The following is a 12,695-nucleotide window of genomic DNA, read 5'->3' on the forward strand; positions in this document are numbered from 1 at the left end:
AGTATGAGTTCTCTGCTACATAGGCCAAGTCCTGCACTGAGTCTATACAATATCCACACTTTCAAAATACAATAAGCAACAAAGTCTTGTGCAAGAAAACAGAAAACTTTGGTGGTAAGAAGCAAAGGAAGGGCACTGCAACACATCCCCAGTATTATCCTGCAATATTTAGAAAATGGCACAGCTCCCTGAGTGGTATTCCCCTACTTTCTTTTTTTTCTTTTCTTGTCATGTTCTGTTCCATGTTTTAGTTCTTCATCCCTCCTCCTGCTATGTAATTGCTCCTTCTCTCCACTCTTTTCCTCGTAGCCATGTTTCCTTCCTCTAAGTGTTGGACTGGCATGAAGAAAATGCTGTGTGCTAGGGTTTCACAACTATCTTTTATTTTGACAGCAGCATGTGTGTCAGTGCGTTTGTGTGGATGAGAGAGATTATGTGTTCACATGCCTTTGTTTAACGTCTTTAGACCACCATGCATTTACAAGTTTATATAATAATTTTAATGCTTTATTAACATAGAATTTCCCCCATCCCTTTTCTCAGGCCATCTCTGTGCTGTTGTGATATGATTATTAAGTGAATTTCTGTGCTGTTACTGACTGGAATTGATTTTTTCAAAATAAAACCAGTTCTCACTGTCCTGTCTGTGATACAGGTTTTGGAATAGAGGATGATGCCTCAGGTTCACTGTGAAGGCAACCTATTGCACTCTTTAGAAACAAAACATCATATCACTCTTCTTACTTGTACATAATTCCTGAATTTCTCTGCACAGGAATAATACTTAGCATATTCTCTGTGGCCAGTTCCTCCCTGCCCTTCATCCTGTTTCTCCAGGATTTACCAGAAGGTAACACAACCTTAATCGTCAATAAAGCCCAAATCTAAAAATCACCAAGACAGACGTCACAGGGTTTTTTTTTTTAAAGTAATGATGGCATACATTACGAGTTGATTAGAGCTGAGGCCTGGAAACATTTACAGCCTTTGCGTCGTCTGATCACCATTAATGTCCAATTTTGAGTGGCATATTTGCTTTACTAGTGAAGAGATCCATGGCCCAGTTAAGGCTGTCTTACACATGCTCACCCAGACATTTCTTGGTCTATGACCATTCTGGTCTTTGAGTTATCCAGATCAAGATATAATAATGTCCTCAATGTTTCCAGTGAAGCTGATCAGTTCACTTGTTTTCTGGCTCAGGTTATTACCGATGTTTAACTTTGTTGCTTCTTAATAACTGTAATCAGTTCAAAATACAACACCATGCTCTCCTTAGTAAACTGATAGTCTAAAATATCTTTTAAGATGTGGAAATAATTTGCCTTCATATTTATTGTGACTATGGATGATAATGAAAAATTCACATGTTGCTGTTTAAAGTAAGTTTTGTGTCATGTGGTCTCTTTTCAAATGATAATCTACACAATTCTTGCTTGCCTTGGCCCTTGATGAAAAACGGTCCAACATACTGAAATAATAAAGACCTTCAGGGTGAACTGAGACCTCTCATATTTCTACCTGTACTTGTTCCAATGAAACCACAGTTGGAGCTTCCATAAATGTAAAACTCATCATTTCCACTCCAAGAAGAGAGCCTTCTTGGGAATTAGGAGTCCCCTTTTTAGGGACACAAGTAAAACTGATTAAATTAGACTTATTTTTATGTCTTATTTTTATTTCCAAATCTCCAAGTTTCCATCCACATGTGTATGCCACGTTGGAACAGGGTGATGAAAAAATGTAATTAATTCTTTCAAATGACAACAAAACTGTAGTTGATATTGAAAAACAAATGAAAGTTGATGTTTTCTTTTACTTCTGGCGATTAAACACCATATAGACCTGGACATAAGATATCCTCTTTTTGAAAATACAACACTTTTTGGATGTAGTGAAGGAGGACATGAGGATAGTTGGTGTGTGTGTGGAGGATACAGACGACAGGGTCAAATGGAGGCAGATGATTCGCTGTGGCGACCCCTGAAGGGAGCAGCCGAAAGGGAAAGAAGACTGTAGATATGTTAAGAAAGATTTCCTGAGATACTATGGAAAACCCTACTAGGAAAACCCAGTCTTTTACAAGATAACACCCTTTTTTTTTTTTCAAATGTTGTCAGAACAGATCACTTTTATCCTTTAAACATCATAAACATTAATACTGTAGATGTTGTCACGTCACATCACATCACAGTGGTGTTGGGATCTGTGCTAGACTGTGTGACTCTTACACATGTAAAAGATAAGCCCATTGCTCTGCTGCTCCACCCTACAGTAGATTTATAACACAGACTGGATGTTGGATGGAGGCGCCTGAAATCCTCACTGCTGTTGTATTCTTGGACGCTGTCAGATGTGTTCAGGCTGATCCTGGAGGGGCCGCTGAGCTTGTTATTGTTGAAACTCTCAGCTGAATGAATAAATAGGATTCTGAGGGGCAAGAGATTAATAATGTAAGGCTTTGCTTAAACAAACTATTAACAAAGAACACAATCTCTTCAGGACCACCGGGGTGAATTGTCTTCTCCAATATTTTTGTGTTAATGTACTTGTGAGGACCTTTACTCTCCAGGGTACGACCTTAAAAGCAGGCAGTGTATGTTAAAAGCTCTGAGTAAATGTTTGTTAAGATTTAAATAACCAGACTTTTGGTTAAGTAATGATGGCAGTAGATTTAGGTTTGAGAAAACGTGTGAAGAGGTTCAACCATCAGATCAGTACTGAGTCAAGCTTTGTCTCAACAAAAGGCTCTTTCACTGGCAGTTTGAAAAACCTTTATTAAACTCATTTCTTTTGAAGTTTTGGTCTGGAGAGATGCATCAAAGTTGACAACTTCATGGGCCTGAAAGACTATGTGGCCTTACCTGACCTGACCACCTCCTATCCAGAATCAGAGCAGCTATTCAGTGGACTACCATTAAATTTTCTTCAAAGTTTCGTGGGTCCCATGTGGTCAGTCCTGGCCTATATGTTCACTGTTAATTAGCAGTTGTTAGCATGCTAACATGCTAAAATGGTGAACGTTTTTTTTTTTTTTTTTTGGATGACTAGTGAATCAATAATTTCAGCTCTGGGCTTAACCTTTATTCTAACTTTAAGACAGAGGTGGTGATTTTCTTTCTTACCCTGTACTCCTGTCTTCACAAGGACAGAAACACAAGGCACACAGAAGACATCCATCCTCTCCTCTTGCTGTGACCTTTTCACAGTCTCTTGACCTGCTGTTAAGTGTGTGCAGTTGTGGAGCGGCTTGAGGCAAAAACAAGCAGATTTGCAGTTCAGCAGCAGCTTTGCAGCATCAGAAAACTGCAAATTAAGATCATCAGCTCTCTGAACCACTGGACATGTGGTGGACAATAAGCCCCAAATTTCTAAGCATTCCCACAGGCTGTGTTGTGGTCTACCTTGTTGAACATGTGGTTTCCATTGTGGGCAGGCCTCTCTCTCCTTCACTCACTATTTGGCTTTTTTTCCACTTACTTTCTCCAAGGACAACAGACCTTTGGACTCAATGCTTGGACCAGCTGTAAGTCTGCTACGTCACTGCGTGAGTGTGTGCGCGCGTGCATAAGTGTGTGTCAATAGGTATAAATATAATGATTTCTAGAATTTCATGCCGTTAATAAAATCATTATCTGCAGGAATCCAGGGTCACACGTTGCTTTCTGAAACACATTTTGGTCCCATGTGTTTCCTTTTGAAGTGATAATCTGCGAGATTCTTGCCTGCTCTGGTTTTGGTAACACCTTTGATAAGTACTCCAACATGTTGAATTCATAATAAAGGACCGGGGCCTCTCATATTTCTACCTTTATTTAATTATAAACAAGCACCTCTTGTCATTTCCCTAAATGTTAAATTCGTTTCAGCTCAAAGAAAATTATTTTCTTGGGGGAAAAAAACCCTCTTTCATTAGTGGGTAGAACAAAAAAAGTTTTTTTTTACTACCTATTTTCATTTCTAGACCCTAAAATGCCACCCACATCTTCGGTTTGTCCACTGATTATACTGACTAAATTTAACTGTAATGTATGGGTAGCACAGTGTTGTTGTGGTTAGCACTGCTACTTCACAGTAACCATCAAACCTGCTGATTAACTGGGGTTTAATTTTGTGGCGTTTGATCTCAGTTCCTGCGTGTGTGTTTTTCTAGGTACAACAGCTTCCTCCCACAGTCCAAACACATGAAGGTTAACTGGTGACTCTAGATTAGCAGTAGGTGGGAATAAGAGTATGAATGGTTATCTGTCTCTATATGCCAGCACTGATAGACTTGCAAACTATTGCTATTAAGTTGGCAAAAATTACATGGTATGATTAGTTATCTTTTTTGTTAAAGTACATCTATCCCCTTGTTTTTGTGATTGTCTGCGTTAGATAATAAATTGATGTTTCCTTCATCCATCCTTGTTGTTTGCACTATCAACATTGCTTGTTTCTTGCTGCATTAATACATTTTGCCATAAACATATGTTGCTGTTGGTATTAAAGGATCTCCAAAATTGTTACTGGAACTGTCAAATTTTACTGAAATGCCCTAAGCATCATCAACACTGACCATATTTTCCTTCTTTCTGCAGGGCCTCCAGGACCAAAGGGAGAGAAGGGCGACACTGGACCACTGGGTCCCCCAGGAACCCCTGGGTTAACTGGCTTGAGAGGTGGGTCCAACCACAGTACCATTTTTTCATATTTTAACTTGAAAATATACTGTATGTACATCTCTGGTGTGGTCAAATATCCCATTACAAATACTGTAATATTGATGTGGATTATAAGTCGACATGCTTCATCTAGAATGATATCTTTTTTTTTTTTTTTTTTTTTTCAAAACTCAACTTTGTCATAGAATTAAATGTTGAGAAATCCTAAAATGAATTGCCTAAAGTGTTATTTATATGGAATTTAATGGAGTCTGTAATAGATTTGTCCCCACCCTTATTTTCTAAATATATTTGGATGGTTTATTAAGAAGTTGTAAGCATGGAAATCCTATTGAAACTTCAAATCGTCTGATTTCATAAGTCAAAAATATGGCTGTATAATTTGATTTTGTTATTTTTTTTTTGCCAACCAGTTCTTCAGCCTTGTGGGAAACACTGGTATTTTGGATTTGGAAGCGTCTTACTCATGCAAGTCTTTGGCATACATGTAAGAAAGGAAAGTTCAGGAATTTCACAAAACTACTGAATGTTTAAATGATTTGTGAATCAATGAATGTAGCAAGAGATGTACACACACAGTCTCTTATTGTCTGTTTTACTTCTATAATTTTTGGACAGGGCTGGTGTTTGGATTGGTTTTATAATAGGCATAGGCCGTAAAAGTTACCTGGACCATAAATGTCTAATGTAAACATCAATTTTGAGTTACAAGCTTTTCTTTGCACTCAACAGGATTTAGGTTTGAGTGGCTTGTAAGTTGAGAATCTAGGTGGCTTTTACACGAAACACACACTGGCTAGTGTTTTGACATAGCTCTGTTTTTGTAATTACATTTAGTTACATTAATAATACTGAACAGAGAATAAAAGGTCACAGAAATCCACCTAAGAAAACACGACACTAGACGTACACTACCAGTCAAATGTTTCAACTCACTTTTTCATTGAAGTCGATGGGAAAAAGTGTCCAACTGTTTGACTGTTAGTGTATTTTCAAACAGGGTGTGGGCAGGACCAGTGGGACTGGTCATCTATCTTTGTCTTGCAGGTAATTCCACCAAAACTGCCACATGAACACTCATTCAGGCAGAATTTAAACACAACCATGAAGTGATGGTTTTTCATACATTCTGTGAGATACAAACAACTACAGCAACATGACTCCAGATGTTTTGGGACGCCTCCAACTTGGTACCTCTTGGTATTAACAGGCCTACATATTCAGTCTGTTAGCAATGCAGCACATGTACATCTGCTGCTCCATTTTGATTGAAGCCAAGGGGATCTATCATCACATCCAGCCTCTAAAAATCCTTTGGGCCTTGTTGAACCATTTAGTTTGATTGTTTTGACGAACAGAAACACTTCTGCTTTGGCTCCAAAATATGATTGATATGATGACCATTTTTCTCAACAGGTTGTTGAGGAGGAAATTATTGGCCCTTTGCAGCAAAGAAAGAGAAAATCACAGCAAACATGACATCATGCATTATCACACTATTTTGTGCTTTTGCCTCTAATGTATTCAGTCTAGTTATTTCACTCAGATTGCTGAGCGGTGTAATCAAAGCATATGAGAGTACTGTGACATTTGAAAAGATTTTGGTTACTTCAACAGCACAATCACTGATTCATTACCACGTTCATTTCGAAACATTCCAGTGTGCTCACAGTAAACAAATCACATGTGCCATATGCTAGTTTGAAATGTGATGAAATAAATGTGATAACAATAAAAGTGCATTACTTCCACTGTTGACAATCTCTCAGAGATTGGGGCATTGACAGGTGGTGGAAGAAGTGAGAAGCCAAATAAATGTCACTTCCAACGTCTTTGTATCGTCTATTACGTCAGGTTAGGATGGAGGACAGGGAGCAACCTGAATGGTGTCATAGCTCAAGCCTGTCCTGTATGTGTTTGTGTCTTTCAGGGTTTACAGGAGAAAAAGGCATCCAGGGTCCTCGTGGAATAAAAGGGTCAGTTGGGGTCGAAGGTATTCAAGGAGAGAAAGGAGATATTGGACCTGTTGGACCTAAAGGTATTTCTGTAGTCTTATCATGTTGTACAGTGTTGTGCTCTTTATATTATAATTTTATAGCAAATCTCCTCGAATGTTAGAATAATAGTTGGCTTCTGCATTTAAACCTTATATGATCCATTAAGATAATAGCCAAGAACATACATCTAGAACACACACACAGCAAGAACATACAATCAATATATGATCAATATCAGAGATTATATAAAAATAACACTGTGCAAATTCTATAGTATTTTGTGTAGTTTATGGAGCAACAGTAGTAGTTGCATTGAGTCTCTCACCCAACAGCTCGTCTGGGACTCTTGCAGTCTCGTACAACTCACAGCTGAATTTTGTCAACACATTCACGGCTCAAATCATTTGAGACTTGTGAAATAAGATGCTCAGTTCTCAGACAGCTCCATGAAATGGTGCCTGTTTTTGCCAGAGTGAAAAGTTCCTAGTACTAGAAATTATTCCACACATTTTCAGCCGCGGAAGTTTTATTTGATTAACTGTCCATATCGTTGTGTATTTTTTCCCAGGATACAGCTGTTTGTGCTAATCAAATCAGTGTTGAATTGTCTTTATGGATTCATTTACAACAAAATAACCTTCTTAGTATCAAAAATACTTCAACAATCATCTTTATAATACCACAGAGAGAGACTCTAAAGGTGTATGAATCCAAACACATCGAAGCCAAAACAATTCTTCAACTAAATGCACCCAATGGGCATCTTATATACAGCATGCATATAAATTGATGTAAGGATCCTGCAGTCTACATGTCCACCTCACAATACTCACAAATTAATACACTGTACAGTTCATTAATTCTTTGCATTGCCTTGAAATTTGATAGATACAAATTTTATTTATTCAGGCCAGTGTGTGCACATAAGCCCTTGGGTGTCTATGTTTTTACTCTGGCATCACAAGCTGGACAGTGCCAAAAACACACTCAGACAAACACACACAGATCTGTTGATGAAATCATAGCCATGACTAATACAATAAGGCGCTGCAGTCTTTGTCTTTCTTGTGTCAGCAAGTGTGTATTTGTGTTCAGCCAACAGCTGTTGCCAGTCTCAGTTGGGCTTGGCCAAAACGTCCAGTGTTGGAGTCCCACAGTGCCTATGTTGGCTGATAGTTCTTGAAACCGTGGACCAGGGGGATCTGTTGTCTTCTTTGTGTGCACATGAACTTGTTTGCTATGGCGTAACATTAAAGACGGGAATTCATCCTAATTTGATGCAATTTTATAGATTTGCCTGTTGAGACTGCTGCCTTCTACCCTTACAATGCATGTAGGTGTTGAGCTATGAAACAAACTTCAAATTAATGTTGAAACCAGCACTTTGAGATCAACCTCGTCATACCAGAAAGTGGCACAGGAAATTTTTCCTAAAACAGATGCACAGTGATGTGGGGATTACTCTCAGTGCTGGTTGGAGAACTATTGTAGCTGGAAAGCTAACAGCAGGAACATGTTACAGGCAGCCACAATCGCTCCCCAGGCTTCTTTATATCCTCCCTATTACCCAGTCATCAATCATTTTAATAAATTAAGCATTTTATTAAAGAAGGAAAGGCTCACAGTGCTTATACAAAGGCTGTTAACAGCTTTCTGACTCTGTTAGCGCAGACTTGCTTTGTTTCACCTGAGTAGAAAAGCTAATTTGTTAAAGCAGCCTGTTTCAGCTTCAGATATCAAATGGTGGCAGAGTCATATTTTACAAATATCACTTTTGAATGTTTGTTTTGATCATAGAAATGTATAAAAATGAGTGAGAAGAAAAGATCATTGTTATTTAGAGACATGTGCCTCCGATTACTTTGGAGTAAACAGGAGAAAACATGGGCAAGTAGCACGGGCAGCGTTAACCAACATAAAGTCAGTGTTGCCCACAAAAACTCTGCCACTGGTCCGTTTGTTTGATTGACAAGTTAATTCTGTAAAGAGCAGTTTTAAACACCGTACAAACGTTTTTCATTTAAGATGGATATGAGATTTAGAAAACAAGGATGTTTGGCTATCTACACTCTAGCAGTTTACAACAATGTCTGTCTGTGTTTTCATCCATCTGGGGTTTGGTTGTGGGTTTAACAAACCAGTGAAGGGTGAAGAGTCTGTAGACCTTCTGGTGTGAACGGGGCCCCGGTGTAGGGCAGCCGCTCAGCTGTGGAGGAAGAAGGATACTGAAAAGCTTGTTGAAACAGCACCGGGAGGCTTCATGGTTTCTTTTTATAGATGAATGGTGGGTGCACTGAACAGGGACTACATTTGGTTCAATCAAGCTGACAGACATACAGCACTGAAATACATTAAATAGTGGACAGATTAACATGTTAGCAACTTTAGCATTTTGAGTCATGTTTTTAAGCCCCTGATGAAGTGAAGTAATATTCACTGTTCTTTTAGCTCTGATTTGTTCTTCCTCTGCTCCTGAGAAAAAAAAAACATTTGTCTTTAATTTCTGAATATTTTAATTTTGTGGAGTAGCTAGATGCTGCTTTTGTTCCTCTGCCATTTGGTAGGAGAACATGATGTGTTTAGGGTTTATCAGAGTTTTTCACTGATCCCAGTTGCCCATTACCTGTTCTGCGTTTCTGCTGGAAATGAAATTTGATATGTAAAACCAAAACAATGAGCTAAAAGACACCAAAAAGTTCAGTACAGTTGCAGATTTACAGTAGGTGATGTGACTGGAATTGCCCTAGTAGAATAATAAAAAAGTAAATTTTCATTCATTGTTAATAAAAACAAGAATACCCATACCCATCTAAAGCCATGTTTGCATACTATCATTAGCTTCTTAGGATTAACTATGCAAATGTGTCAGGTAGATCCTCAGATATTTACTGGAAATGAAAACTGTTCATGGTCATTCATATTGACATTACTTAAAAAAAAAAAGCACATGCATCTGTTGTTTCTGTGGCTCAGTGGTAGCTTAGTGATGTGTCAGGGTTTTCTTTGCAGTGTTATTTAGTTGTTAAGGATGTGGTTAAAACAGAGTTGACACTCACAGCTGAGGACATCACAGGCAGGGTGGGGTCTAGAGTTAGCTCCACTGCTCAGACACGGACACCCACATACAGTCACACATGTTAGGTGGGATTGAATGCCACCTCAGCTGGCAGCTGCTCCGTGGTCTTGGATGTGTAAAAAGGAGTCAAATTAAAGGTGGGACAAATGCCGACTTGAAGCTGGTCCTCTTATTGCTTCATGGCAAAAACAGACTTGTGGTTTTGAGCTTGAAAATTAACAAGGAATGGCGCTGAAACAGACTATTCTGCTTTGGATGAAGTCAAAGTGATGAAATGAAATAAGTAATGAAAACAAATGAGAGTTAGTTGTATCCAAGCTGCTGATTGGAGGGAGTGTCCTGCATAAATGTACCGTCATTTTGCAGAAACCACAAATTACGTACAGTGACTTAGTGGTTTTGCATTGCATTAACTTTTCCACCATTTAAAGATCTACATTGATACTTTGAAAAATTACATACATTGAAATATTATCTTGACTCTGGTACCATTTATTAAAAATGTCTGTCTTCTCTCTTCGTTCTACTTATCTTTTGACCTCATTCACATCCACTATACAATTAAAAAACACAGGAATGAAATCCAAATCACAAAACATTTAAAGGTCTGGCCATTTTAGAGCTTTAGGCTAAAGTTATGAGTACTAAAGAGAGCAAATGGATAGAGAAAAGGTGAACTGCTCTTTTCTCTGGATATTTTGACTATTTCCAATCCTCTGTGTATTACTACCCATATTTTTGCCTTAATGTGTTTTATATTGCAGTATTATACATTAGGGTTTGTTTTTGTCGACAGGTTCAACTGAAAGACCATTGTTGGTCTGTGATTAAAAACAGGTCATTATTGGAGATTATTAGTATTATATAAACATGAGACTGAGGTACCTGACATTTCTTCACTGTTCTGTGTGGCGTGATGTTATAGAGGTATCTTTCTTTTTCTGGGAACTAGACATCCAATCACAGAAAATATGAGTCTATAATTTTCACTGTGTTTTTTCATCAGGCGACAGAGGAGAACGAGGGTTGAAGGGTGAGAAGGGTGATCGAGGAGACCGAGGAGAGAAAACAGGTGAGTTGAAATCTAATATAAATCTGAATATAAAGTAATATAAAATGATTTGGTCCTCTTCAGCTGCCATTGATCAAAAAGTTCTGTTTACCAGTATATCTTAGTTATATTATTTTACTTCCACATTAATAAAACTGTGTTGGAGTAGCTGGTACATAACCAAACCACCTGTGACCTACAGAATTCTAACCTACGTCTTACTGAGTGTCAGTTTTAGTGTTAGGTTAATGTTATTAATAACATTCAGTCATTTGGTTGGGTTTCTTTACATGAACACACATGGAACAAAGATAAATAATTCGGTCTTTCCATATATACCATATTCCCATTTAATTTTCCACATAGTTTTCCATCATGTGAGATTTGACTGGCGCTCTTTTAAAATGCATCATCTCGTTACTCCCCCTGCTTCTGCAATGGTTTAATGACACCCAACTGGAGAATTGATTTATTATCCCAATATTTGCTTTCTTTTGCCAGGTTTCTGCAAATTCAGTTAAAATGTGCTACATGTCAATGCAAACCAAATATAACGTATTATGATTTACACATTAAGAGTTCCTTAATGTTAAATGAAGATCATAATGTACTGTTCATATTAACTTATATTTTTGATTCTGTCTGGCTGCACAGTCGCTGGGGAGAAAATCCTACCAGGGCACTGTTGCTGTAATGTCAGCACATGCTATATATCCATGTCTTTGATCCAAAACCAATGGTTGGCAGAATACAGAACCAAAAATTTATGAGCTGATGACTTTATGGGGCTTATACATATCTGTCCCACCTGGTGCTGGACAACGACCTGTGGCAAATTTAACAGGACCAGCAGGGCTGCTTTTCTTTCCAACGTATGCTGAAGAACCACATGGCTTAGCATACAGTATATCAAAAGTATTTGAAATCCTTGTGCAAGCGTGGACAAGCCAGACCATAAGTATGTGGACAGTTGCCGATTTTTGTTCTTCAGGCTCTGTACTTTCAATTTAAAATAAAATAATGCATATAACAATAAAGTTTTAACTGGATATGATTACACCAAAAAAGAAATAACTGTGAGAGATATAGCTATTTTAACACACAGTACCTAGAAGTAATTGGACAGATACACATGAAGTCAAACAAAACTATCCAACCCAAACACACCAGCACAGCCTTTACATTTTCCCTGCTGATGCTCTCACAGGCCTTCAGCTCCTGCTTGTTGTGTCGTCTCTCTGTCTCTAATGTTGAGACAGGTGTTGACTATAGTGCCATCTATAGAACCACCTTTAACAGATGAGATAATGTGCCTTCCATCACTTTGACAGAGGTCACTTTGCATTTCATCAGGCCGCAGAACTTTGGTCCACACTCTACCAGTTTGATTTTGTTTGCTTTTGCAAACAGCAACCCAACCTTTCTGTTTTTGAGGTTTACCAGGCCTCTTGTTCTGAAACCTCTGAGGTTTTTGTATGAAGTCTTCTTTTGATTGTTGACAAGAACCATGCATAAGCTGAAACAATGCACAGCTGGATAAGTGATAGCCAAGTGTCCCGTTACTTTTGAATTCTTGAGGTTTGGGCATTGTGTGTTTACAAGGCAATATCTCCCACACAGTTCTTACCTACTCGACCTAAAGCATAGGTTTGATGTAGTACTGTAGTATACATTATTTTATTTCACACAGCCTGAAGAAAAAAATGTGAAACTGTCCAAATACTTAACGAGTCTGCACTTTGTGTCCTGTGCTGGTAAACTGAAACCTTGTACAAAACCACCAATCTGGAAGAAAAAGAAAAACAGCCCATCACCCCACAACCCACAGACGTTTCCTTTTTTCTTTTCTTTTTTGCCATAAATGTTTTTCTTCCTTTGTTACATCATTGTTGCTTTTCTCCATGTGA

At 38.2% G+C, this 12,695-nt stretch overlaps 1 protein-coding gene across 3 annotated transcripts in view; it reads left to right on the forward strand.

Annotated features, from left to right (window-relative positions):
- Positions 1-12,695, forward strand: part of scara5 (scavenger receptor class A, member 5 (putative)) — a 58,954-nt gene that overhangs the window by 31,815 nt on the left and 14,444 nt on the right. For all 3 annotated transcript variants that reach the window (XM_026318697.2, XM_026318696.2, XM_026318695.2), the window contains exons 8-10: positions 4,581-4,661; positions 6,595-6,702; positions 10,744-10,809. In XM_026318697.2, the coding sequence (XP_026174482.1) occupies positions 4,581-4,661; positions 6,595-6,702; positions 10,744-10,809 (255 nt within the window). The remainder of the gene's footprint in view (positions 1-4,580; positions 4,662-6,594; positions 6,703-10,743; positions 10,810-12,695) is intronic.

The sequence above is a fragment of the Mastacembelus armatus genome, chromosome 24 (genome assembly GCF_900324485.2).
Source record: "Mastacembelus armatus chromosome 24, fMasArm1.2, whole genome shotgun sequence".
Classification (NCBI taxonomy): Eukaryota; Metazoa; Chordata; class Actinopteri; order Synbranchiformes; family Mastacembelidae; genus Mastacembelus; species Mastacembelus armatus.